This window comes from Trachurus trachurus (assembly GCF_905171665.1).
Source record: "Trachurus trachurus genome assembly, chromosome: 6".
NCBI lineage: Eukaryota > Metazoa > Chordata > Actinopteri > Carangiformes > Carangidae > Trachurus > Trachurus trachurus.
The window spans coordinates 22,860,859-22,888,499 of record NC_139897.1 but is presented as its reverse complement, the minus strand read 5'-3'; the positions used below and the strand labels follow the sequence as shown (position 1 = coordinate 22,888,499).

Genomic DNA, 27,641 nt, shown 5'->3' with positions numbered 1-27,641 from the left:
TGAGCAAACAAGTAACGGTTGACAAAACAAATGAAACTATGTGCTTAGATTCTTATTCTGCCAAATAACTGAAATCAATTTATATGATTTATAAATGATATTTTTCCCTATGTCTAACACCAAAACACACTGAAATCCTACTTTGCTGTCTCTCTCTTGTGGATCCATTATCACAGCTTGTTCTCCGTCTCTTTGCTGTGTTGCAGGACGTCCTCAAAGAGTGTCAGGAGCAGATCGAGCGTGTGTTGGTGAGCAGTCTGCGTGAGGGCCGGCAGCAGCAGCAGCAGCAGCAGCAGACACAGAGAGGCCCCAGCGGTAAAGGTCTGGACGAGCTGGATCAATCCTCCACCCCAACAGACGTCCGTGATGTCAACTTGTGAACCACCAGAGGGCGACGTCGCACCGGATTTACAAAAAACAACAAAAAAAAAAGCATAATGAAAAAAACCTCAATTTTCTTAAAAGCAGAAAAAAAGAACAAAAGAACAAAAAATGTTAAAAACACAAGCCCTTTAAAAGAAAAAGAACAATGCTTGCTAGTTTTTTTGTAGATTTTCTGTTCTTCGAGTCAAAAACTGCCCACAAAATAGATTTTCTATGATGTTTTAGTCTAAAAGCAACAAATTTGATTCAAGATGAAGCTCTGTGGTGCCTTGGATATTCAGAAGGGAAGCCAATCATATTTGCATTCTGCCTTTGATTGTATAGTATGATCTTTAAGTTATATTTTAACCATAGCTTGATAATGAGGCTGTAATGGTAAAAGTTGTGGAAACCATTCAGAAATTGCATACATGGGATCACAGTGGGGCTTACGTTTTTTTTCTCTGTTTTGGTTTATATGAGTATTATAACTATTACATTTGTGGCTAGTGTGAGAGAGGACACGTGTTCGAGCCTCTCGACCAGCAGAAGGTCCACATGTGTGTCGAGGACGAGGCAGACAGAGGAAGCCGTGAGAACATTATGCTAAAAACGTTGGTGGGTCCCAATTCCAGGGAAGAGACGAGATTGTAATAAATATTAGTAGTATTAGTAATTATTATTATTATTAATATTATTATTGGACATATTTTGGAACCGAGTCGTAGAAATCAATAAGCTCCTTTTTTCAGGCTGCTTGTGTGTGTCAGTTTGTAGGTGAGTTTGCAGGCCTGTGCGTGCGCGTGTGCGTATGTGTGTGTGTGTGTGTACACGTCGGTGTGTGTGGTGTGAGTGCTACATGTGATCCTGTATCTATATTAGCAGTGTGCATCCTACGGCGTGAGGCACTTAAGCAAAGTCGAGTCGTAGACTTCCAGTTCTATCTTAAAAGACTATGGAGCAAGCTGAGGCTACACGTACTTTGTCCATCAGTATAACAGGGCATCTATGCTATATCACTGCCTTCATGCATTAACAGTGTATCATGGTTCATTGTTGGCCAACAATAAACTCATGTGCATGGACTATAAGAGAGACTATTAAACAGAAAACGATTTCGTGAAGGAGGATATGGGCGAAGGGACCTTGACTTAGAGCCCCTTATCTTTCTGATATTTCCTGAGGTGTCTCGCCTCAGGCTCAGAGGTCACACGAGGTGTTTGTTTATTACTGCCATTCTGTCAATGAAATATTACAGTCAATGAAATATCACAGTCAATGAAATATTACAGAGACTTCAATCTTTTCACTTTGTTACAATATGGTGTTTCCTTAGTTGTGAAAGGCTGCTTTGAGTCTTGAGTCATGACCTCTTTCATGTGCAGCATGTACGGCACATGTGAAAAATAAGGGGAGAGGACGAGTAACGCTTTTTTTTTAAAGTGTGGAGGACATTCGACCTCTCTGTGTTGAATAGCAGGGAGGGGAAAAAGGGCACGGAGAGAGTGGAGAGAATTAGAAAGACAGGGACAGTTTGCAACTAAGACGTCACTGTGGAGCTGTGGAGGGGCACACGAGTGCACGGCACAGGACGGCAGAGCAGGAAGGGTGGTGGCGGTGCACCAGCATGCTGCTGTGTGGATGATGGACAAAAAGACACCCAAAGGCCTCAGCAGACAACTTTTTTAAAAAATTTGCATATTTGGGTGGCGCCAACATTGATTTCTCTTTAATTGACGTCCACAGCGACACAGCTACGTCAACAGATATGCTCTAGGTTTCCTTTTACACAGAAAATAAATGAGGAACTAAGGCTGTACACTGCCAGATTGTGAGTATGAACTTTTCTTGGGGGGGAGGGTGGGTGGGGGTTGTCAGAGGAGAACAGGATGATAAAATACTGTCAATGCATCTAGAGTCCCGCGTAGGATTGATTTCAATGGCAAAGCACTTTGAGAACATGCTCCCCAGGAGATACGTAAAATGAAATGTGTTGGGTGGTGATTGGAGGTGAATGGATGTTTTCTTTTTTTTTTTTTTCTTTTTTTTTCTTGTTAGCCTTTTCTTTGGTTTACTTTGTAGGGCTGGTTTCCCAATCGTCAGACATACCCTTTTGTCAAGCAAGAGTCAGAGTAACATGGCTGTCCACGTGTTACGACCAGAGGACATTCCTATCAAACAAAAAAAAAAGAAAAAACATTCCTACCCAAGTCGAGTGAAAGTCGATGGGGGAGTCTGACCGTTGCAGAGAATTTGAACAAATACAAAATGCCAGCATGAATTGGAAAATGCCTTCACACATGAGTTCACTGATCCATGGGTTCTGTTTGATTTTTCTTTTACTTTTTTTGTCAAGAAATGAAATATTTGTTTTTACTTGAATTTTTCTTTTTTATTTATCTGCATCACAGCCACAGATCGTCACACAGGGCCGCAATGAGCTACAGGGCAGGGTGGTTGTAACATCCAATATTTGCACATGTTCTTCTGAGGGCAAAGAGGTTTGCATTTTTTAAGATGGAGCACGGCCTTTGCTCTAAACCACCTTAACTGATGTGTGTTGCAGTGGTTGGTCAGTTTCGTTTTGTTTTTTAATGGTGCTGGCCTTTGTAGTTCAGGCTGATTTGTCTGTCCATGAACACATCAGTCCCCTTGTGAGCTTTGCTGCTTCAAATCATTGGCAAGGGGGGGTTCATCAGCCAGACAAGAGACAGATTTTATTTTTTGTTTCGTTTTAATGAGACACACGGCTTTGCCATAGCAATGTGTCTTTGACTTAATGCTTGAGTTTTTTTTTTTGTTTTTTTCTGTTTGTTTTTTTGTTTTGTTTTGTTTTTTTCATGACAGTATGTGACGTTGCTGAGTGTATGTTTGTCAGACTGAAGAAAAATGTGGGGGTCTAATGTTTTAGTGATGTTTTTCAGTAAAACTGGGCAATCTGATGATATATTTGCCAAAACATCCCTGGTTGAATATTTGATATGTCCCCTTCATTTTGCCTCTGTTTGCCTGATGTAAGCTCTCTCCCAAACGCAATGGTTGTGATTTTTCTTTCCTGCAATTTATTATTGCATGTTATATATTGAGACCACCTTTACAATTTGTGTTTGATATATGTTATGGGGTGACCAGACCCACAAAAGGGGTTTTCTAAGATTTAGAGATACTGTATTCCAAAGTGAAGAGAGGACAGGAGGAGGAGGTGTGAAGACATCAAGAAAAAAGTGTCAATATTTTTATTGAGTTATTGTTGTCTTTTTGCGCTGCTAAAAGCTATGAATTTGTTTCATTTATACAAAAAAATAACATTACCTAGTTGTGATGTGTCACTTGAGTGTGCTGCTATTTTATAAACATTTGTATTATAATATAATTATTTTACTGCTTAAGAGATACATTCAGAAAAAAACGAAGTAGATGGTAATAGAAGAACATGAAATGAGTACTCGACTGGAAATGTTCTTTGTACAGTTTGACAGTTTGCTTAGATAGCATGTGTCCTTTTTCCCCCTTTTCTTTTCTTTTTTTTTATCTATTTTGCTCTCCTTCTTCAGTCACATTCTGCATCAGTGGTATTTCCTATACCTCAGGATTACTGGACAAAAATCAAACACACAAATCCATCACCTATACCTCTGCAGTTTAGGGAGCCTGGAAACGGCGGAGAAAGAAAAAGACAGTGGGGGTGGAAAAAGAAAAAGGCAACGACATTTTTGTGGATGAATCCCACTGTTTTAGTGGGGGAAATAATTTGCTCAGTACGATGGGAAACAGGAAATATGCAAGGCTTCCACTTGGACTAAACCTATATTGGAGGGGGGGCACGACAACAGTGCAACATTTTCTCGAGGGTTTTTTTTTAATACCGTAAAATAGTTCAAGCATGTTCATTTGTGTTCATGTTGGTGCTACATCTGATTTGTTGTGTGCGCGAGAGGGAAGAAAAACATCATTCCTATGATGGCCAAAGTACAGTTCTTGCTTTATACAACCACAATCACTCTGAATGTCAGTAAATATGGATTCCGTATGTGAGAAAGAGATGTTTTTTGGTCTGAAATACTGTGTGTGTGCACCATTGTAACTGCCACAAAATAATGGGTTGAGCTACACCTGTCAGGTCCAACCATAAATATCCTTATATCTGGAAGTTTCAATGGTGCAGATTTCCCTTTGAGTTGCCTCCCCTCCACTATAACTCATATCATGTACCTCAAATGTCTGTTGCACAACCTCTGTTCAATAAACTTCTGCTTTAAAGGGTGTGACACCACATCAGCTCACTATTTCCCACGCCTGTGTTCCTTTCCAACGTGTGCTTTCAATTGTTGTGTGGTCAATAGGTTAGTACGTACGTGTTTGTTTGTGTGTGGGTGTGTGTGAGAGAGAGAGTCGGCAATGAATCTGACAAAGTTCAGCTTAATCACTGGTGACGATGGACAAAAGACAATATGTGGTTTTCTGACCAGAATCCAAGGAAGAGTAGGCTAGTTATAAACATGATAAATAATTTAATTGATTGATATTTTAGGTCACTATAATAAATCTGAAATGAAAAGCAATGGAATTATAGTGATCACAATAAAGACTCAACCACTGACATCTCTTTTAAATCTGCTGTGTGATTGGGAACTTACTATAAACGAAACAAATCGACTTCCTGCCTATTTAAAGCGAAAACAAAAACAACCTCACCGTCGTTTATCAGTTGCAATCATGGTTTTGGTGTTAATGATGATGATGACACACATTATGGTGTGCATGATGGCGAAATAGTCACGAGTTGAGTTGGGAGGACATTGACTGACTCTGGTTTGTTGGTCTGGGGGAAATGTTTCAGATAAAATAAAAAGCGTCAACCTCTGCCATCTAGTGGCTACACCTTAAAAGTGCGAGGTCAATTATTTTGATCAATAATGATTAAAACAGAAAGTGAGTTCAATCCAATGCAGGAGAATGCAATTCCCGGAGGGTTTTAATGTCTCTTGTTTATTTAAAGTATTTTATTCAGGTGCTGACTCAGCTTTATTAGCCTATCATTATTGTGCAACATAAAAACATTTTTTTTTAATGAAATATGCTATAACCTACTTTAAAAGTCATTCTGTAGGTAAATAGTGGTTAGTCGAGGTGATGTGAATAGATGATTTGGATTTAATCCATTAATTGATCACAGGTGTGTTGGGTGTTTTCAGCCAATCAGAGGACAGGGTGAAGTCTCCTCTTCTCTTAGGTGCTTCATGTTCAGCCTGATTTTCAGAGGAATTATGAGCTTTACGATAACGGGATATTGCGGGAACAGTTTATAGCCTACCTATTACAACCATGGGCCGCTTGACTTGACGTCTGTACGTGGTCTCGGTCTCGGTGTCCTCGCGAGGCGTCAGTCCGTGACCGTGCGTGGGTCTCGGGCCAGTTTTCCTTTGAGAGTAGGCTACCGGCCGGTCGATGCGGTGTCGCTCCGTCGTGAACTCCCAGAGCGATGAAGGTGCTGCGGTTTGGTCTGACTCTTGTTCGACAGTAAGTTCATCAACACTGACACACACTGGTTTTAATGGTAAATTATCATTTTACACCTGGTGTTTCTCACTGAGCCCCGCGTGGCGCTGCTGCTCGCTCCCATTGGCCATGTTTGGACCAGACTAAGTTTGGGTAAAGCAATAAAACATTGATTTATTAACACATGGGGATAGTTGGTGTTTGTGTGTATATATGTGCATATGGAAATTTGATAGCAAGCCCATTAGGCTGCTGCTTTAGACCAGACCCAGCATGACTGAAGTGTGTCGACTGTGGTTAGTGCAGGTGGCAGCTCTGCCAGTTTACTTCAGAGGCAACCCGTACTTAAAAGAGCAGCCCAGCCTCCTCCTGTCTGTGAACCCTGCAGTGCCCCATAATGACCACCAGAGGGAGGAATAAGTCAATGAAATTGTATTTATATAATTAGTAAGCTTGTGATGGTCATTGTTGGCACCATAATCAACTTTTTTTTTCTTTTACAAACTGATCCACATCAGTTCAAAGGTAAATTCTACAACTAAAATGACAGTTTATAAGATGTCACAGGCACTGGATTGAGGCAGTCGACAGAAAAATCTATCATCATAATTAAGCATCTGCAATAGTTTTGATTAGTTGTCAAGAAAAAGTGCTTCTCTTCATAAATGTACATACTTTAAAACAAAAGTTTTTGTGCTTTGGACAGACAAAAAACGAGCAAGTAGAGCATATTGCTGTGGACTGTAGGAAAGTGCGACGTTTTATTGGCTAAAGGAGCAACCAGTTAATGAAACATTATTATTGTTAGACATAAATAGGCTTGCCAGGTATAAGATCAGAAACATAACCCCTCAGACCAACATTAACAGTGACCATAGTCTCCAATAGGTCTGAACTAATGCCCCGCTTGAAATTCACCAAGCAGTGTGTATACATCCTTGCCCATACATAATAATAATAATAATAATAATAATAATAATAATAATAATAATAATAATAATAATAATAATAATATGCATGATATCATGTATGTCTGATAGCTGAACCGTTGACTCTTTGAGCTACTTTAATGATCAGCTCTTGTGTTTTGACATTGATACATACTATATGTCTTCTAGTGGGGAGACGCAGTATAACAAACAAGGACTCCTGCAAGGTGGGTTATGATTTCATTATGTCTACTCTGTACTAAGATAAACAAGTCAATGACTGCGTGACTTCATCTTTCTTTCTTTAGTTTTCTCTGCACCTTTAGCTTCATCTTCCCTTTCTTCTCCCTCCTCCCAGGCCAGGCTATAGATTCAGCTCTGTCTGAGACGGGGCTGCAGCAGGCCCAGGCTGCAGGCCGCTACCTGAAAGATGTCGCCTTCAGCAACGCGTTTTCCAGTGACATGATGCGAGCTCGGCAGGTAACGTGTGGTAGTTTGGCAGAAAGAGCTAACTTTGAATCTTAAAGCAGAAGTGAGTGATCCGGTCGTTTTCGCTAATGCTGCGTTCCAGGCAGGCTTTTGAAATCGTAAATTACAGCTTCAAGTCACAACTTACGACTTTGTAGCGTTCCAGGCAACCCACTCGTGTTTTTCCGACCTGTTTTACCGGTGAAAGTCACTATAACGGCCACTCGTAACTTCCGACCGGTGAACTCGTACCAGATCGAACTGGTACCACGAACACGGTCGGAAAAATACGAGTTTCCTTGAACGCACCATAACAGTCCTCGTCGCTACGTCACCACATTCACGGCGTTCCTTGGCTGCACACACAGCCCTGCATGCCGTTCTCTCTCCTCATTGGATAAAAACTGTAGGATACGATAAATGTTTTCTCTTCGGCTCAGAGCAGAGCAGAGGGACTGAGAGACCCGTGTTTCAGTCCAAACACTCTATGTAAGTGATTGCTGTCGGAAGATATAACTATTTAAGACTTATATTAACACAAATATATCACTCACTTCTGCTTTAAGATAGAAAATGAATCAACACTTTGTAACTAACAGCTTACCCTGTTTTTTTAATTTATTTATTAAACCACGGTCTTCACATCAAATATCTCACACCTGAGAAATATAGAAACTTTTTCTCAGTTTGTGGTGATTGTGTTTTTTCTTCCAGACTGCTGAGGAAATAATGAAACTCAACAGCAGTTGTTCTGGTCTGCAAATGTCCTGTGACCCTTTGCTGAAAGAGATAGTGAGTGGCACCTCCTCTGTGTGATGATGGTATAACTTCATAGATAAATATTTTCTCATTAAAACATTTTCTAAATTTATTTTTTCCTGATGAATAAATAACCTGAAGTTAACCTGTTGTTTTTCAGAGTTTTGGAGCAGCAGAGGGAGGACGGCTGCAGGATGTGAAGGACATGGCCAAGGCAGCCGGCCAGTCATTTCCAGGCTTCACGCCACCAGGGGGGGAAACTCAGGAGCAGGTGAGAAGCTCAGAGAGGAAGGAGTGGTTGTTACTGATAAATACTGATTTTACTAACCCTATTCATGAAATATTATAGGATACTGTAAGTCCATTACATACTGTAGGCTGCGACGATTCTCACTATAAATTCAGACCACACTACAAAACACTGAGCTCTCTAGGCTACATAGTGGACCACAGTAGGCTGTAAAGGGAGCAGTGCAGTGTTCACTCGGCACCACTAGGTGGCAGGAAACACCCATGTCCTCAGTGAAGCGCTCTGTCAGTGAGGATGTAACATGCCATGTCATGGCCTCTTTGCATCTACATGATTGCGTTTCTTATGCATCAGCCAGAACACTTGGTGTGGGTGTTGGGGGTCAAAGTACATGCCCTTCCACCGTCAAACAACTGCAGAGTGTTCGTCACTGCCCCGATTAAAAAGTCACAGCTTAGCTTTGTGTTATTTGTGTTAGAGGCTAAGTGGGAGGACTGGTGGGGGTGGGGGTGGGGGATCTATTTCAAAGATAAGTCGTCAGGCTTCATCTATTAGATCTTGGCTTGGACGTTAACTCTGTTCCAACCCTGTACGTGACCAGCACATGATGATGATGATGATGATGATGATGGTGGTGGTGGTGGTGGTGATGATGATGCACATATACAAAGATAGATTTGACGTAAGTGCAGCGCGCCCCAATCAGTGCCAGCGAGAGACCTCCCTCCCCAACAAGTTACAGGTTGTTGTGTCAGGGTGAAACTGGAGTTGGTGTGTGTGTTTTTTTGATGGTAATACTTCTGACGTTGTTTTGAATACAAAACCCTTGAACTTGCCTGCCTCACCGCTGCATGTGGTCATGTTTCTTCAACGCACATTATTTCACAGTTAGCGTGGAAAGAAAACAAAGAGCAGTTTATAACAGACTGTTGCTCCGTTCAGGTGAGGAAACGGGTCAAAGAGTTTATGGAGAAAATGCTTCAGCGAATTGGGGACGAACACTGGGATCGCAGCGGGGACGATGAAGCCTCCGCCTCGTCTTCCCCACCTGATGCGTCTCCTGTGGAGGGGAAGCCGGACGACGGGGTCAGAGGGGTCCCGGTCCACGCTCTGGTCGTCACCCACGGAGCCTACATGTGTGTGGCCGTGCGCTACTTTGTGGAGGAGCTGCACTGCTCTTTGCCTCAGGGCTCAGACAAAGCTCACATGTTCTCTCTCAGTCCCAACACAGGACTGTGTCGGTTCATACTCGCTCTGAGACGAGAGGACGACAGGTTCACGTTGTCAGGGATGAGCTGTGTGTTCGTCCACAGGGGCGACCACAACAGACAGTAGGAGCAGAGAGGGTGAGATGACGGGAAGGAAAAACAACTACTGAGACTTAACACTGAAAGTTTACTGCGTAGATTTGTATTTATTTTATTTCTTTCATTCGCACTTCACAATATGGTTCATTAAAATTCAGTTCTAGTTCATTATAAATATATTTTGAAACCGAAATTATTAAAGAAAACAAGTATTTTTTACTTTACCAGTGGCAGTTCTTTAAACAGATATTGTATTACAAAACAATAAGATAAATCCAGTTTAAAATTACCTTCATGTAAGGCATATAATATATATGTAATGCATTTTCATCCTTGTACTGTATACAGAGGCCTTAAAAATATATACAGTACATATATGTAGTATAATCAGGGTTTTAGTGCAGTTTCAGTTATATAAGTGTGTTCTGGTGAAATTATTAAAGAAAATATGGTAATAACTTTACATAAATATTGTTTTTTAAAACAATAAAATAAATCAAATTCCAGTTTAAAATATACTTGATATAAAGTACATAATAAACATGTGTTGTCATCCTTCTATACAGTGGCCTTCAAAATATCTGTATTTTAGAGCCGTTTCACAGTCTGAGCACCTTCATCTAACCTCAGAGAGTTTGTGTCATCATCACTTTGTTACTGTCGGGTTGTTCATTACTGTACATGTGGGCAGTTTTGTGCTCTAATGAGTCTGAGTTTCTAAATTTATCCTGCGGGAGTTGATAGATTTTGACGGAGGAACACAGAGCGCCACTGCAGCCGTGTTGACTTTGGTGGAAATCAGTGACTTCTTCATTGTTGTGAAGTAACACTTTGCTCAACAAGGACAAACACATGTGTTGTACTTTAGCGTCCAACTGTTTCTTCATTTATTTTGTCTCTGTACTCTTACTGTAAAACAAAGTTATTTATAGAGCAGTCTCACACTGAAACTCTGCTGCTGTTGTCAGTGGATGATTGTAAATGAAAACACGACACAATGTAGGAAAACTGTGAGACTTGAGCAAACTTTCTTGAATAAGAAGTGGTGGCTTTTGCATGTTTCTGTGTCATAGTCTAATTTCTTGCAACAGAAAGACATAAAACCCCTAAAAACACACACACACACACTTAGTCTGCATTGATTTTCATTTGGGAAAGTTTCTTCATTTACATTACTGCACTTTGTTGTCGATATGTATACACACCCCCTAATATATGCATTATTTGTCCAGGTGTAAATTACCACTTACATAGCAATAGGTTGTGTGTGTATATATGTGATTTTTAGTGATACTTCTTTGGCAAGTAATTGGATGTTGGGCAAAAAAGTTTCGGGCTGTTCTCATTTTTGTCATCTGGAACATTTTAAAGGTTGAAGTAAATCTTGATTACCAATTATAATAGTGATGAACTTTATTTATATGGCACTTTTCTTAAGAGTTACAAAAGTAGTAAAAACTAGGTAAGAGAAAAGAAGAACTCGAATGAGCATCGGTAAAAACGTAGAACAGTATAAAAACCTAGAAGATGTAGAAACAACAAAAAACACTTATAAATAAAATAACAATAAAATAAAACACCTCAGACATTCCCAAAGGCTAAGATGGAGAAAATGTGTTTAAGGAAGAGTTTTAAAGTGGTCAAAGAGTCACAGTGTCTGATTTGGGATGATAACAAACAGAAATGACTCCAGACTTTAACGTCAGAGGAGAGGAAGAGACATAAGACCCAGATTCATTCCCACTTCACTTCCATCAGTAGCCTATGTAATGATTTGCTAGACAGGAAATTACTGTTATTGGTGTGTAGCAACCAAAAATGTAATAACAGCCAATAACGTAATAATTTTGGCCATTTTAAATGTAATAAAGCCAATAATGTAATAACGTGCCAATAATGTAATAACATTTTTGAGCCAATAACGTAATAACTTTTTGCCAATAATGTAACAAGTTATTACATTATTGGCTGGTTATTACGTTATTGGCCTAGTATTAAAAAAACCTTTGAAAATGTAGTAATTGGTGCCAATAATGTAATAATACATAAATATGACTGCAGTTCTTGGAAATAAAAGGCTTTTTTGCAGTTTTGTGCAGTTTGCTAATCAAAAATAGGTATAGTGGATGACATAGTCGTCATATTTATTCATCCAAGATTTATCTTTCACCTCTCGCTCTCTCTCTCACTTCTACCATGCTTAATGATATGTTTGTAGTAAGTAAGCATTGTAGGCTATCAACAACCTCCAAAACATAACCAAACTTGTGTATTGAATGATACAATGGCCAGCCAGTTTATGTTTCAGTCATGTATAACTTCCTGCCTCAGACAAACCATTGGAAATAGGCAATGTGAAATGTGATAATTCCAGCATGGCTCGGAGGAGGAATGGCGTTGATTTGGTTTTACCATTGATTTTTTTTTTTTTATTAACATTTAGCCATAATTTTTCCAACGATGGTTAGCATTATTTCCAGAACACCCAACTGAAGTTCGGTAGTGTTTTCATTCACAAATGTAAAAAAAAAAAAAAAAAAAAAACTACCTTTAAAGGTAGATGTTTATATTGCTCCATACAGTATAGACTTTCACAGTATTAATATAGAACCTATATGCTGCTTTATCATCGCTGTAAAAAACAAAACAAAAAAAACATTGAAATGTCACTTTATCCAACATGGGACATAAACTGGCTGGCAGACACCATTCAATACACAAGTTTGGTTATGTTTTGGAGGTTGTTGATAGCCTACAATGCTTACTTCTTCCGTTTGCAAACATATCATTAAGCATGGTAGGAGTGAGTGAGTGAGTGAGTGAGTGAGTGAGTGAGTGAGTGAGTGAGTGAGTGAGTGAGTGAGTGAGTGAGTGAGTGAGTGAGTGAGTGAGTGAGTGAGTGAGTGAGTGAGTGAGTGAGTGAGTGACATTATTGGCAAAAAAGTTATTACGTTATTGGCTCAAAAGTTTTATTACATTATTGGCACATTATTACATTATTGGCTTTATTACATTTAAAATGGCCCAAATTATTACGTTATTGGCTGTTATTATGTTTTGGTTGCTACATTGGTGATACATAAGTGATTGTGTAAACAAGGACAACAGGAGGAGCTGATGCTGAGCGGAGGGACAGTGATTCTGTGTCGGAGGTCAGATATCAGTTATCAGATATCAGAGCAGGTTTCAAATGCGTTTTTATTGGACTCGAATACAAAAAGAGAAGTAGACGGAGAATCCACGTAAAAGTTACCATTTATTTTTCCACATCAGAAACGACACAACATGAAATATATATAAATAATAACACAGTAGACTAGGCAGCAATTCATTTTCACACATTTCAATAAATAAATATCTTTTTGTTGCTGTGACTATTGGTGTCCGGCACCTGACATAATTTGATTTTGTTTCTGAATGGCTGCAAATGTTTTAATTCAGTAACATTAGTATACACTGGTTCATTCCTGTTGTTGTTTTTTTTCTTGAACAGATTTATGTATTCAATATTCATAATTACTCACAGATTACACATTTTTACATATGCAAAACAAACATTTCCACATCTGTCCCCGTCCGTAAGGTTTAAAATTTAACTGACAAAAGAGGTTCAAGGACTGCAGGACGCCACAGGACCAAACTTGCCTCGTATGTTGCCAAACTTATCCTTCATCTGCTGTTCAAACAGAGGATCTGCACAAGCCGCTGCTGTGATGTAACAAGGTTTACTATGAGCACATTACGTACGGCCATCGTTCCACTGAAACTAAATCTGAAAAATAGGATTAAAATTTTGTTTATAAAACTCTATCTCTTTTCTCAGAAGCTGTAAAATATTTGTTCCCTTCACGTGACCTCATGCTGACCTCTAATGTCAGCCCGACTCTGTGGCCTGCACTGATACTGCAGCCCACAGGTGCATGACAAGGTAATAGGTATCTACATGTACCTACTCGAATCATGCAGTCAAACATTAAGTTGAGCTTTCAAAACAAACGAAAAGACTTGCACCCCCTCTTCACTTTTTCATCAAATTAACCCGAGATCACAATCTTTAGTCCTGTTGTGCCCGGTCTGCAATGTTGGTCTTGACAGGACTGACCTGCCCGTTGGACTGTAAGACCCTCAGGGGGTCGTCGCAGGAGGTGATGGTCTCTTTGGACACGGCGCCGGCCTGGTCCTGCTCAGGCTGCCCCCGAGCCATGTCCTTGTGATCATTGGCGGAATGTGAAGGATGTGAGTGTGATCTCAGTGGATCGGAGGGGTTCACCTCATCGCTCCTCCTCTGTCTCCTCACCAGGGGGCCCAGGAGCCTCTGCAGCAGAGCGGAGGACGGTTCATGCAGCTCCCAGTGAGCGGCCCGCAGCTCAGCTCCCTCCAGTCTGAGCAGCCGGCCCCCAACAGCAGAGAAAAGTGTCTCATGGTGGTTTTCCAGATCTAACCAAACACGCCAGAAGAGGCAGTCTTCTTTGTCCTTATGCCTCTGTTCAGTGGAGGGAAAAAAAGCAGACAAAATAATCAAACACACTTTTCCATGCAGTCATTTCCTAATTTCATTCAAACTAAAGTAGAAATACTCACAGAGACGTAGAGCTCTCCATTTGAGTCCATACAGAGGAAACGTTTTCTTCTCAAATCAAATATTGACACAACGTTCCTTTTATCTGTTCTTACCGGCAAAACAACTGGAAGAAAGAAAGAAGAAAGAAAATTTTAATATCAATACATATTTTAAGTGAAGTTCTTTTAGAAATCTTGTTTGTTTGCATAGATGACCTGCAGAATAAGCTTTGGACACATCAATTGCAACATGTACTTGTCAGTGAACATTTTGTCTCCGTTAGTTTCTTAAGTATGAATAAGGTTTTGGACTCTGGAGGTTTCTTGCATTTAGTGTTAAATTGTTTTTCTTTACCATCTGTAATGAAACTGTTTGTATAGAGGCAGACTTACCTAGAGAGTCTCTGTGAGCACCTCTCTGCACTGATCCACTCGGCTCCAAGTAGAGACGACCTGGACCAGCAGGTGTATCTGCGCCGTGTGCTCCCCTGTCCGCGCTGCTCTGCTGGTGCTGTGGTTGTTGCTCTGGGCGGTGAAGCCGCGGCCTGCACTCCACCAGTACACACACATGTACGGCCGTCAGGAGGAGAGAGAAGAAGGCTGGTTGCATGATCAGTGGGGATGCCGTGCGGTCTTCTTGACTCTCTCAGTGTGAGTGCTCAGGATGGTGTGAGGGCAGCTAATGGAGGAGGAGAAAGTCCAACAGGTCTATTTAAACAGAGGGTCGATAAACCGGCTAACTCATTTACCAAAATGACTCAAAGCCGGCCTGTTTTTCCATGGCAAATTCCTGTGGAAGTTCTTGTGAGCTCTAACAGGCATAATACTATCTCATCAGTATGAAACCATAGTTTTATTCTAAATGAATGAATAGGATTAGCAGTTTTTCTCTGCTGTTTGTTTGTCAAACCCTAAAAAAATCTAAATATGTTCTGCCAGCAGCTGAAGAAAAGGAGAGAGGATGAAGAGATGGCAGAGAACTTCAAGGGATGATGGAGATTCAAGAAAAAGAAGTGAGGTAAGAAAACCAGACTTCTGAGATGTTTTTTTTTAAGTTCATTTAGTTGTTCTCAGGCCCAGATCAGTCATGTGCATCTTTTACATTTTAAGTGTGAATCACTGGTGCGTAATGAGGATTTTGACTCTGTTGTGTCACAGGGTGTTGACTGACATCCAAGGTGAATGACTTGTAGTTTGCTTATTAATTAACTGTACACACTTCCGCAGCCTCTCACTTCCACTCCCACGGGTGTCACCGGAAAACTTAGTCACCTTACAGACGGGACAATTCCCTGAGGCCTCAACATTTTTAGATCAAAGATTTTTACACCACGGGTACAAACAATTGTTTAATCATGTATTTCATGAACTACTCTTTACGAAGTAAGAGTAGGCTGTCGTTTTTAAGTCTAAACTGTGATAAACTAAACTCTGATATGAGGAACTGTGAAAAAGTAAAACACTGCACAGTTTAAGTCCAGAAAATATTAATATTTTATCTGCCTAATTAATGACCTAATGAGGATGCCAAATAGTAACAGAAGAATAGGTTACTACTTTATTTTACAAGTTTTAAATGCTGTTGTGAAACTATCCTGGAAAGAAAAATGTGATTCAGTTTTATTAAATAATCACTGAAGCTTAGTTGGTTGTGTTGAGGTGAAGAAGCAAGAATGTCAGTAAAAAAAAAAAAAAAAAAAAAACTGCTTCAAGCTAATACCAATTAAAGTAATTTACTGGAAACTTTATTCTTCAAACATGTTCATTAAGTTTGATACTTTGATTTAAAACTATTATAACCTGGAGTGTCGAATAGTTCACTATAGGTTGAGCAGGCACCCCCCATATACAGAGGCTACAGTCCAAACTACAGCGGCCCGGCAGCCCCTCTAAAAAAAAAAAAACAGTTCTAAACTATTTTAAGTTATGCAACTTTAGCATTAAAACTGATCATCTGGAGTTGCACCAGTTAAACACTGTCTCTGTTCATGTTACATAAGATCTGTGCAGGAATTAGATTCAGTTTTAGTTTATTTTCAGCTTTGTCAAGTGTTTCTTGTGTGTGTTGTCAGGCTTCACCAGGAGAGGGCGCCACGCACCAGCTCATGGTGACGATAAGCTGGTGAGTTTTTCTGATGTTCTGACACCAAACCTGTGTCATTCAGGGTCAAGAGGAATGAAGTAAGTGCAGATATTCAATCACAGCAGGTTTTTACAAAACGTCTTTTATTATCATCTCAGGAATACAGTTGACTGCTGTGCACAGCACATACGTACAAAAATAAAAGGAAAACCATTTGTAATATAGTATTTTACTTACTCGTCATCATATTTTTCAGAAACAAATGATTGGAGAAGTCTGTTGTTTCAAACTAATTTACAATCATTTCAATAATCGGAACTAAGGCAGAAGGTGAGGTATATGTTAAAAAAGAGGAGGGGGACTTGGAGGAAGCACTCTCCCCTCAGTGCAGGAATAGAAAACTGAGAGAGAAACACAAAGGCTGCCGGCACACAGGGACACACACACACAAGTCTGATCCCTGATCCTCCCACAGACCTCCTCCCGCTCCCTGTGAACCAACACATTTTAAAACCAGCTGAACAGGTATGAGAAGCACAATGGCAAAATCCAGACACTGGATCCTTAATCAAAGGGGAGGGGGGACACATACCTAGTCCGCTCACAACTCTATTTATGCATAATGGGGAATTCAGGAAGTATAAGGGTTAATGTTGAAACGTAATGTTTTTCTTAACCATTAACTACCTTCTCTCAGTTACTGCTATATCATACAACCTTTTCTGCCTCAAAATAACTTCATGCAAAAGTTGTAGAACATATTTTTGTTTTTCAATTTTCTGTTCTCAAGCTCTGACGTCTGACGTCGCACCGAGCTGAGTCGCTTTAGGTGTAAACAACATCAAGTTCATTTCCCACAGTATCAGCTTATCACACGTCTCCTCCAGCCTGAGGAGCCGCTGTAACGTCACAGTTCCCGTTATTAACCAGCACCCAGACTCTGCTCGTTGTGCTGACAGCGTCCTCTGAAACATATCGTCATAGATCAAAAATAAACAGACAGTGTTGACACAACGTTGTCATCAAAAACAAGTGCTTTTGATCTTGCATGTTCGCTTGTTTTGATGAAAGCATAGCGAGGGAAATCAGCAACTTCCCCCCTCTGCTCAGTAAATTGCACTCCATTAAAAAAAAAGAAAAAACGAAAGATAAAAGAAAAATTGCACCTTTTGTATATTTTGACACATTTGCCAAAATACGTCTCCAGCCAACTCCTCACTGCCATGAGATCAGCCCCGAGAAAAAGCTACAAATGATCATTTTTTTGATCATTGGGATGTCACAGATTAGCTGATTAAATGAAAATGAAAGATAAGATGCTCAAGGCAAAATAGAAAAAAAATGTAAAAAAAAATCCCCCAAACACAGTTATTATCAATTAAAAAACGACATGAGTCATGACATCGTGGTAGTGTGGAGTTGCTCTCTTGGATCACAGTATTCAGTCTGACAGTGTCCCTCTCCTGGAAGCATTAGATTCGTTTTTACGTGGCCTTTTGCTACATTCACCACCACCACCACCTCACTCGCTGCTCTCTCTTTCTCTCTGACACTCGTCCCTTTAGTTGCCTCTGTGTTACTTTTCTCATCGCTCTCTCTCTCTCTTGTCTTCATCCTCTCCTGTGAGGAGAGAGCACAGTACATCATCAGCTTGCACAGTCAGACAATGCCCTGTTATTCCTGACTCAAGGTAAATTGATCTGATACCATCTCTACAGTCGCTTTGGCAGAAACAGAATATGACAGGAGCGTGCTCAGTCACACACACACACACACACACACACACACACACACACACACACATACAGTACATACGCACTCATTTCTGACCAGATACTGGACATTCGTCTCTGCTACGTGACAGGAGCTGGAGCTTAAAGGGCATGTAAACCGTTGCTCACAGACATTTTGTCAGTGCGTTACAGTAATGTTAGAGAGGGCATGAGGTAAAATATGATAATAAGATATATCTGTAAGAGCTTCACTTCCGTCTGTAATTCATATTCCACCAAGCTGGCCTGGACTGGTATAGTTTGCTACTTACAGTATTGCAGAGTATTGCAGGTCAAGTACCAAAATTCAAAAGTTTAGATCAAGTTGCACCTCATTTCAACATTTAAAAGACTCTGACAAGTTGTCCTGATCGAGGAACAGCCTCACAGGTGCAGAGCTCCATGAACTGATCAGGTTAGAGTCATTGAAATGGACCGGAAAACACACAGAGGACAAAAAGCCCACGTCTCCAACCTTGGGCCCCACGTTCACTGTCCAAACTGACATCAACAGACGAGGGGCCCAGCCAGCGGTGCTTCTTGCTCAGGTGTTTCAACCCGACGACGTTCCACCACATCCGTGCCAGGTTACACAAACAACCAGAGCCACATGCACAAGAGCCATCGTGGTCTCCACAGTGTAAAACTACAGTATCTGACAGAGAAGCGCGAGCAGTTGTTGAATTCAAGTAGGGTTTGCTGCACAGTGCACACACAAAGCCTGAATGAGCGAGCATCTCTATAAAACCCTTTGGTTCACTGGTTTTTGCAACACTTCTGCAAGTATTTCCAGAAGCCAAACTGTGACTCAATGATCAATGTGAATAAATCGCTTAAAAATCTGGGATCAAAAAAGCAAAATCCACATCATCTCCTCAAGCAGTGTCCACAGATCCCAGATCTCTAAAACAAACTGGATCGTTCACACTAATTCAATTTAACGCTGTCATCGACCATCATGTTCACAGACTAATCAATGACATCCACCGCAAACAACCTTCATTTCTGCATAAGCACATTGTCGTAAGTGCCAAATATTAAATCATCAAAACCAGTGTGAAAGTCAAAAAGCTCCTGTCATCATCACTTCTGCGATAAAGCCAACATTTTCAAAAACAAATGAAATAAATAAGTGTCAACTATCAACAATAAGAACAACAACAATAACATATCTACAGATCAGAAGCACCAACTCAATTTAAACAGGAGGGGAAAAAAACACAACACAACACAAAGCAGCAGACAGGACTGCAGGACATTTTGCTTCATAGTGTCAGGTCTATGATATTCAGCTACAGAGACGCCCCCCCTTTCACCACCCACAATCAAAATTAAGCAGCTCTCAAACTGAGCAATTCCACATACATACTAAAAATAAAAGCATACTCACACTCATTCGACACACACACACTCACACACTCACTCCGGCCTCGTGATCCAGCTACAAAATTTGTGAAAGTAAAACCTGGGATTGTCAAAGCTCCCTTGGACACGATGGGGTGGGGGTGGGGGTTGAGTGCTGACTCTAAATCTAGCTTTCCATATTAACAAGAGGCTCCACTGGGTCCTGTGCAGCATAGAGTCTCAATTACTTAATTGATCTAATTATGGAAGGAAAATAAAGTGGAGAAACCTCTGGCCCTCTAGGAATTGGGCTGGTGGTGTCTGAGGGAGTGATGACTTGCGTTTCATTCCTATTTCTGACTCGAGCACCACGTTTCTCGCATGCAAGGGGTAAGGGGGCCGCAAGTCGGAATTTCAAGGCACCGCCACCTCATGACAAAGCAAGAAAAACCACCGCCATATTTGCAAGTGCTCTAGTTGCCCTGACAGACAGACAGACACAATCAAACATAACCAATGGTAAATGTCCAAGTTCTTGTTGGATGACGACAAAAAAATCTGTAGAAATTTCATGCGCACATTTCTCTTTTTCTTCTTCTTCTTCTTCTTCTCCTCAGGATATGGTGCTTTGAGGTAATAATGTATCCGTCTCGTTTCCAAAAAGGGATGAACCATCATCCACTGACAGGGCAAAAGGACTCAGCCAATTCCAGCAAGCACCCATAAAAACTGAGGGGACAAATGACGCTTCTCCATCCCCGTCATATCACAAAATGATGAAAATCATAAAAGCAGCAAAGAATGGCATTTCCATAATTTTCTAATACAAAGTAAGCTACCCAAATATACATATAAAGTTTGAATAAATACTATCAGATATAGTTGTATTTCTTTCTTTTACAGTCCATGTCGTCTTTTGTGTTTGTACGTACGTATACGGTATTTATGTTACCTGGGAAATAATCCACATGTGCAAATAAGTTTGTTATTGCCAGTTTTTGCTCGTCATATTCGGGGTAGGAAGTGCGTTACAGTCATGGCAGTGGTGGCCTTGTTGCCCCTCTTCACACGGCCATGCTTGCTGAGTGCTATGTAGGAGCCTCTGTACACCAGAGACTCGTAGGCGTTGTAGTTGTTTGCGAGCAAGCTCTCCTTGAACTTGCACTCGTCATGGAAGACTGTCTGCAGAGGACAAAGACAGACAGACAGACAGTGCAGTTTAATAAACGGCTTCAGAAGATGACAGTTTGTGGTTTGAAGCTTTGATGACCAAACATTAAAAAGCTCTTTAAACAGTTTCTGAGCCATGCACAAAAATATACAGATAAATATAGATTAGACGCAGCAGTGGGAGCAACAAATGGACATTTTGACCGTGTAGAGTCCTTTGTTCAGTCTCCCAGCAGCACTTTCTGCTCTGTTAAAATACATCAACAGTCTGCCTTGATAAGACAAATAATCTATGACATTAGCTGACATTTAGAAAAACAAGGATTTCTATGGAGTGATGTTCTATTCACAGAAAAAAAAACACTATCAGAAAAGCATTGAAATATGCATATTTGCTTTCAAACACACAGTCTATAAGCGAAATATGAACAGCAGGTGGACAGTTGGCTCAGTTTACTTTAAAGACAGGAAGTAGAAGGAAACAGTAGCCCGGCTGTGGCCAAAGGTTAAAAATCTGGTTCCCAGCAGCTCCCAAATCTCACTAATTCACACCTTATATCATGTCTGATTAAGTAGCTGTCCATGTAAAAGTGGTACAACCTCAGTTTTTTCACTTCTGTTTTTAATAAGTCTAAACACACATATAACCTGTGAGTTTGTGGCTCTGGAGAAGCTGGTATCTTTGAACCTGTCATCATGCTAAGCTAAGCGAACTGTTTCTTGGCTCCAGCTTCATATTTAGCAGACAGATATAAAACTTCTCATCTAACTCATACCTGCACGAAAGAACATAAATACACCTCCTAAATGTCAAACTGTTCCTTTAAATGAACCATTTAAAACTAAAATATTTTATTATTCAATGAAGCTCTAAATGAAACTACGTCTATGTTTAGACTTGAGTTACAACACTAACACTGGTAACTATTTCCCTCATAAAAAACCTTGATGTAAGAATAAGCTCTATATATCTGCCACTGTAAAGATCGACTGGCCTGCTATGCTGAGCTGTCAGTGCATGACTCATACAGTGCACAGCGGCAGATTCTGTCCGTCAGGGAGCATGTGGCCTAATTCAATCTCTTATCAGACCATCGGGCCGTTCACGAGCTGACGCTTCGTCACTCACAGCCAGATAACCCGACGCTCATTCTGTCTGTCAAACGTGTCGGTCACAGCCAGCAAACCAGCAGCTGATTGTCAGCGAGGCTCCACTACACACAACCGTCCCTCCTCCCACCACCACCAGTGGGAACATCTATGTCAGCCATTCCCAACCTGTGGGCCGCGGCCCCCTGGTGGGCCGCAACGGTATTGCAAGTGGGCCGCCAAATAATTTTCAAAATAGTATGATTTTTGTGGAAATATTTTTTAAACATATTATATGTATAAAAAATAAGCCTGGGCGATTAAACGATCTCTAATCGGGACCGCGATTATGATTATCAGCTATGGACATGTTTCCTTGATATCACACGGCAGAAATGAATGCGACAGCTGCCTGTCAGTCTGCCGTCTGACACACCGCCGCCTGTCGCGACTGTGTAGTAGCCTAGAACACGGTGCGTGAGCGGTACATGAGACGAGTCTGACCCGGTCTGTTCGCCTGTGTCGGGTCGTCATGTGTTTGAAGCGTCGCACCGGACACCCAGCAACGTAGGCTACTTTGATTAGTGTGGGAGGCGGAGGGTTGAGTGTTCAGTAGAGCAGCAGGTCAGTGGGGAGACAGAGGAGGCTTCAGCAGCTTCATGTTGCTGCTGTGAGGAGCAGAGTTGAGCCAGGGCAACGTGATGTCACTCCGGTAAGAAAGGAGGAGAAAACTCCGAATGTAAAAAAAAAAAAAAAAAAAAAACCTCCGAATGTGGAAACACGGAGCTGCTCGTGTTGTTTATTCTGCGGTAACACGTCTTATATGTTGACTGGTCAACGGCGTGAAGAACATGCGCTAGGCTCCTGTAGCCTAGATGCAGGGTTGTGTATGTGTGTCAGCGCTGTACACAGACACACACGCACACACGGGGCGCAGCGTCGGAGCAGTGAAGTGAAACAATAACCTGATCACCTGAGCTGACGTGAACTGTGAGTCAGAGCACTAAAACTTTAACAGTAAAAAAAGCCTAAATCTTCATCAAGAACTATATCCTATTATCAAGATAACAGATGTTGATGTAGCTGCCTCCGATTTTTCCCTGTTAAAAGGGTTTTCCATGGAGTTTTTCCTCAGTGGATGTGAGGGTCTAAGGACAGAGGATGTTGTTATGATGGGATGTAAAGCCCTTTGAGACAAACTGTTTGTAAAAACGGGCTATACAAATAAAATTGCCTTGTCTTGCCTAATCCCTCTCACTGCAGGTAGCCCAGTCCTAACTAATGCAATCTAACATTGAACAGAGGCATGAACATCTTTATAATGAAAATATAATATATATATTTTTTTTAATGATTAAAATAAAAATAAAATAATATTCTAAATTCTAAATGAAATGAACAGAATAGTGTAAAAAATAGGAAAACAACAATGTAAATCAAACCAAACTGTGGACTTGTGAACTGTCTCACTCTCAGTGAACATGAAAGTGAAATCTCCCAAACTGAAGCCTTCTCTGTTATTCAGGATTTAGTCAGGATGCTCCTCCAACTGGCAGCAAGCTGTGTTACAGTAGTGACTGTGGAGCTTCCTAAATGTCCCCTGCTTTCAGTTCAGTCCTGAATCTTTATCATTAAATAAAAATAAAAAAAAGCTCTGAGAACGCATCATTTGGTCGATGTAGGGATGAAGGTGGGCCGCGAACATTGTTTAGATTTTCAAGTGGGCCCCGAGTTGGAAAAGGTTGGGAACCCCTGATCTATGTGTTCATGTCTTTCATTACTCTGGAATAAAGCTGATAACACACTCTAAAAGTTATTATCCCCGCTCCCTCTATAAATCAAACAGTCACCTCTGTGATGAGGATGAGAAATTCAAGTCAAGTCATTCAATTCAAGAATGTGTCTTACAAGATATAAATATGTAAAGATTAAAAAAAAGTGGGTACACCTAGATTACCTAATTTGATAATACTCATCTGTGAAAAAAGATGGGTTTCCTATATGTGTGTACGGTACACACATATAGGAAACACTTTGAATATGGGTACACAGTGTACCCATATTCAAAGTGTTTCCATGTAATAACTTAGGCTGAGGGGTGAATTTAGTTTTTTCCTCTTTCCTATTTAATTTATTGTCACATAAATCTGCACTTAAACATTTAGCTTTGTGCTTAAAACTACAGTGATGGAGTAAATAATAAAACCAAGGCCTCTGGAAGCTTCAGTTCACATGTCAATAAACATCGTTAAAAATACACTGAATTTCTAGTTGAATTTTTAATGAAATTGGAAGCATTTTAACAATTTAGGGTAACTGTATTTCAGTCGTCTTTAACAATGGTGGGGAATACTAGATCAACACATTTTAGTCTAATCTTTAGCGGTTGTTGTTAAATCCTTTATCAGAGATCCACATTAGTTGGCTATAAAGACAGTATCTTATTAGGTTAGATACAGAAAGCTTTTCCAGCTTGAGATCTACAGACTCACAACTACACTGATCAAACACTGAACAAACTCACTTATTAGCTGCACCATTCACAAAGAGTATGAAGCATCCAGGAGATGCTGTGCAGGTTCATGTGAGCACAGATAATGTAAATCCTTGAGGAATGATGTAGCCTACCTACTGTCTTTCTAAAAGTCACAATAATCACCTGCACACCTCAAGTTTCTGGCTGTTACAGTGTGAGAGGCTCCTGCTGCTGCTGGTGTGTGTGCGTGTTTGTGTGCGTGTGTGTGCAGATGTGCACTGACTGCACTGCACTGCGAAATAAGCGCTTTGCCATCAAAATCGATTCCCAACTCTGCTGACGGCTTTCTGTGCGTCAGGGGGGTTTTCCCTGCTCCTCACACACACATGACCGCACCACAGGCGTGTGGACTGATCCCTGCATCTGTTAACCTCATCATAATTTACCCATCGGCCACCAGGCCCGAGCGCACTTGCTTTAAATAGCTAGAGCTTTATAAATTCCAGATGAAATTAAAATATATGGATTTCGCAACACACATAAAAGCAGACAGAGCAGGAGACTGATTTCAATATGACAAGCTAATCAAACATGGCAACAAAAAATAATAATTATAATAGTAAAAGGCTGGTCAAGCTGCAGCAGCGTCCTATTCCTCCAGGATCTCGCGTTAACTAACATTGCTGGACAATAAATGAAATACTGTGCATACCTACCGTTCCGTATAACCTCCCACGGCTGTTCATTGCGACAAACATCTCACTCCTCGTCCCATACAGGCTCACCACTCCTCTCTCCACCGTGGAGATCTCTATTAGACCTGATCGGGACAAAGAAGAGGCCCATCACATGACAAGTCAACATAATGATAAAATAGCAGCCGGTGATCGTGGCTGATTCACTGTTATATCATGCTGACTGGATCATTGTGCTCTCTCTCTCTCTCTCTCCCTCTCTGCGTCTGTATGGGTGTAACCTTGCAGATTGCTGCGCAGCATGCCGGAGCCTTTGTTCTGCATCTTTCAGCCCCATCTCTCCCATTTGCATCCAGGCGCGTGTAGTCAATTAAGCGCATTCTGTGTTATTGCGATAATTGCAGTAATTGGCATTGACGTGCACGGCCACCGGTTTTCCGGACCGCCCTCACAGGGCTGCGTAAAAATAAGTTGTGTCTAAAAGCGTCCATACATTCATGTCATGGTTGAGCTTAGAGGGGGAGAAGGGGGGAGGACAGTGGGGGTGGTGGTGGTGGTGGTGTTCAGTACTGATGGATACTTGTTTTAATAGATTTGTATTTGCCGTGGAGGAAATCCAATGCTCCCAATGAGCATTGATGACATATGATCATGCAAATTAATAGAGGGGATAGACTACAACCTGCTCATCACAGATCCATGCTTATTGACTCTGCCTCTCTTTTATGTCTATTGCATTACATTGGTGGAGGTATAACTCACTGTACTGGTTTTCATTATGTACACCGTTTATCCTGCCGTCGGGGAGGACCTGAAGGTGAAACCCGATGCCCACGTTGCAGTAGAGCCTCCGCACTCTTTTGATGCCCAGCAGATAGTCACTCTCCCAGTTCAGCTCCGGTTTCTCCCCGGAGATCCCCAGCACAGAGCGGGAGAAGAGGGTCTCCCATCGTTTCTCCAGTAAAGTTGCATTCGTCCTGCTGCTCGGTAAAGGGTACGCTGACACGATCCCCAGCAGAAAGCCCAGGAGAACCAAGGCGGTCAGCGTCCAGTGCGGCGTGCCGGCCTCGCAGGACATACTGACGAGGAACCTTTGCGCAACGGCCATCCGGTTTACCTTCGGACCACGTGGTCGAAATTAATGACCCTAAAAATACCGCTCTTCTTGTTTTGCTTCCTTCGGCATGCTGGCTGAGGGATATTTTGGGAGCGCAGATCAGGGCTTTGGGCATGAAACGCAAGCCCCGGTGCAGAGGAGGAGAGGAGACGGGAGAGTGCGCGGCAGAGCTGGAGGTGATGGTGATGATGATGGTGATGTTGGTGGTGGTGATTACCATGTTTTGCAGCTCCTCCGCGCCTCTCTCTCTCACACACACTCTCTCTTTCTTTCTCTCTCTCTCTCTCTCTTCCCCACTCTCTGTCTCCCTCTTGGTTGGAGTTCAGAATAAAATCCTCAACCCACTCACCAAAAACCCTGTTTCAACCTTGCCAGGGATATCGCATCCCTGGATGACATCATGCTGACTTCACCGCTGGGATAATACAAGGGTAGAGAGGGTGCTGACAGCAGGAAAAATACCAAGTGTGTGGAGAGTTGAGGGGAATGGCCCACTGTCACTGCTGGCTGGGCTCGGAGGGGGAGAGAGCTTATTGGTGGCGTTCAGCGGCCGTGGGACGCGATGGGGCTCTCGGGCTGCTCCCAAATTGGGTCGGTGGTCATATGTCTGTCAGGCCGCTTCCTTATTTAGAAGGAAGGTGTAAAAACAGGCCCACTTGTCACCGGAGACAAGTGGGCCGCCGCCGTTCTTCTGCTGCGCCGTTCAAGAACTTTCCCCTGGAAATCTGTGTTTTTCTTTCTGGCCCTTTTAGAAAACCACAGATCACCTGAGCAGCAGCAGCAGCAGCAGCAGCGAGCGCGACGTCCAAGGCCTCAGAGCCGCAAAGATCAGGGTTCAAGACCTCGGTGTCGGTCGACTTCCGCCCTGCTGACGTGTCCTTGAGCAAGACACAGAGTCCCCCCCCCACCCCACCTCCCCCATTTCTGAACTCGAGCTACTTGCACGACTGGGTGACGGAGGCCCCGGAGTGGCATTTAAAGAAAGAAGAAAAAAAAAAAGTATCATATTTTTATAGGTGCACTGTAACTCGTGCATTTCCTATGGTGGATTCGTGAGAACTGCGCGGAACAAACTGGAGAGGCCCGTCATGAAATGGCACACATTGTCGGCATGCCATTCCCTGCAACATGAAAGCCTATCGTCTTTTCCATGTAATAGATAATGCCACCAGCAGCATGCCCCCATGCGTCAGTGGAGCCACTTGCCCCCCCTCGGCAGTCTCTCCTGCACACGTCAGTTCCCCAACTTCTCCAGAGGATGGCGCCATTTCCATGTTATTATTCCTCAGACAGACACTCTGCCACTCCTGAGAGTCTGACAACCAACATGGGTGTTGAAAGTTCAAGTAACAATTATTGACACACAATACATTGATCCTTATTATTTAATATTCAGTTTGAAAGTTAAGACACTGTATTAAGTAATGACCACTTCTGGAAATTGTTAAAAGGCGTTTTACAAAATTACTCAGGGACCACGTCTCATTGACAATGCAGTTCTTTTATTTTGTATAAAATCTATTTGGTAACTGCATATTTATACACAATCTAATGGATGTATAATGAGAATCAAATACAACTTTTTGTTATGGCTGAATGCATTTATGACAGTGACACAAGTGAGTGAAACCTTGTGGCAAAAGCACATGATTAAAAACAAAAAAACAACAACAACCTGATTAATCACATTAAAACATGACGGCTTCTGACCATTGGCACCTTTTGTGTCTGAACTCGAAACAGGACATTTGGTTTTAGAG

General features: G+C 41.6%; 4 protein-coding genes across 7 annotated transcripts in view; 2 read left to right on the top strand and 2 right to left on the bottom strand.

Annotated features, from left to right (window-relative positions):
* Positions 1–2,209, top strand: part of ccnd2a (cyclin D2, a) — a 90,662-nt gene extending 88,453 nt beyond the window's left edge. For all 3 annotated transcript variants that reach the window (XM_083974012.1, XM_083974013.1, XM_083974011.1), the window contains one exon: positions 207–2,209. In XM_083974012.1, coding sequence (XP_083830138.1) covers positions 207–380 — 174 coding nt within the window. In that variant the 3' untranslated portion in view covers positions 381–2,209. The remainder of the gene's footprint in view (positions 1–206) is intronic.
* A 3,514-nt stretch (positions 2,210–5,723) lies between these two features.
* Positions 5,724–9,820, top strand: tigara (TP53 induced glycolysis regulatory phosphatase a). Its single transcript, XM_083974514.1, has 6 exons — positions 5,724–5,883; positions 6,981–7,018; positions 7,150–7,271; positions 7,974–8,051; positions 8,179–8,289; positions 9,211–9,820. Exons 1-6 carry the CDS (start codon positions 5,846–5,848, stop codon positions 9,601–9,603), a joined length of 780 nt encoding a protein of 259 aa, XP_083830640.1. The 5' UTR covers positions 5,724–5,845; the 3' UTR covers positions 9,604–9,820.
* A 2,992-nt stretch (positions 9,821–12,812) lies between these two features.
* Positions 12,813–14,808, bottom strand: LOC310986938 (fibroblast growth factor 23-like). Its single transcript, XM_083973058.1, has 3 exons — positions 14,529–14,808; positions 14,157–14,260; positions 12,813–14,058 (listed from the first exon to the last, which is right to left on the bottom strand). The coding sequence occupies exons 1-3, from the start codon at positions 14,743–14,745 to the stop codon at positions 13,630–13,632; spliced, it is 750 nt and encodes a 249-aa protein (XP_083829184.1). The 5' UTR covers positions 14,746–14,808; the 3' UTR covers positions 12,813–13,629.
* On the bottom strand, positions 14,761–25,872 carry LOC310986939 (fibroblast growth factor 6-like; the record flags this gene model as incomplete). Of its 2 annotated transcripts, XR_014595433.1 has the most annotated exons (4): positions 14,761–14,814; positions 20,287–20,516; positions 24,786–24,889; positions 25,527–25,872. XR_014595433.1 is itself a non-coding variant. In XM_083973059.1 (3 exons), the coding sequence occupies 3 exons, from the start codon at positions 25,870–25,872 to the stop codon at positions 20,340–20,342; spliced, it is 627 nt and encodes a 208-aa protein (XP_083829185.1). In that variant the 3' UTR covers positions 16,363–20,339. The 2 variants fall into 2 exon arrangements, 1 of the variants encoding a protein (XP_083829185.1); XM_083973059.1 differs by lacking the exon at positions 14,761–14,814 and having other exon boundaries at positions 16,363–20,516.
* Between the last annotated feature and the right edge of the window lie 1,769 nt (positions 25,873–27,641).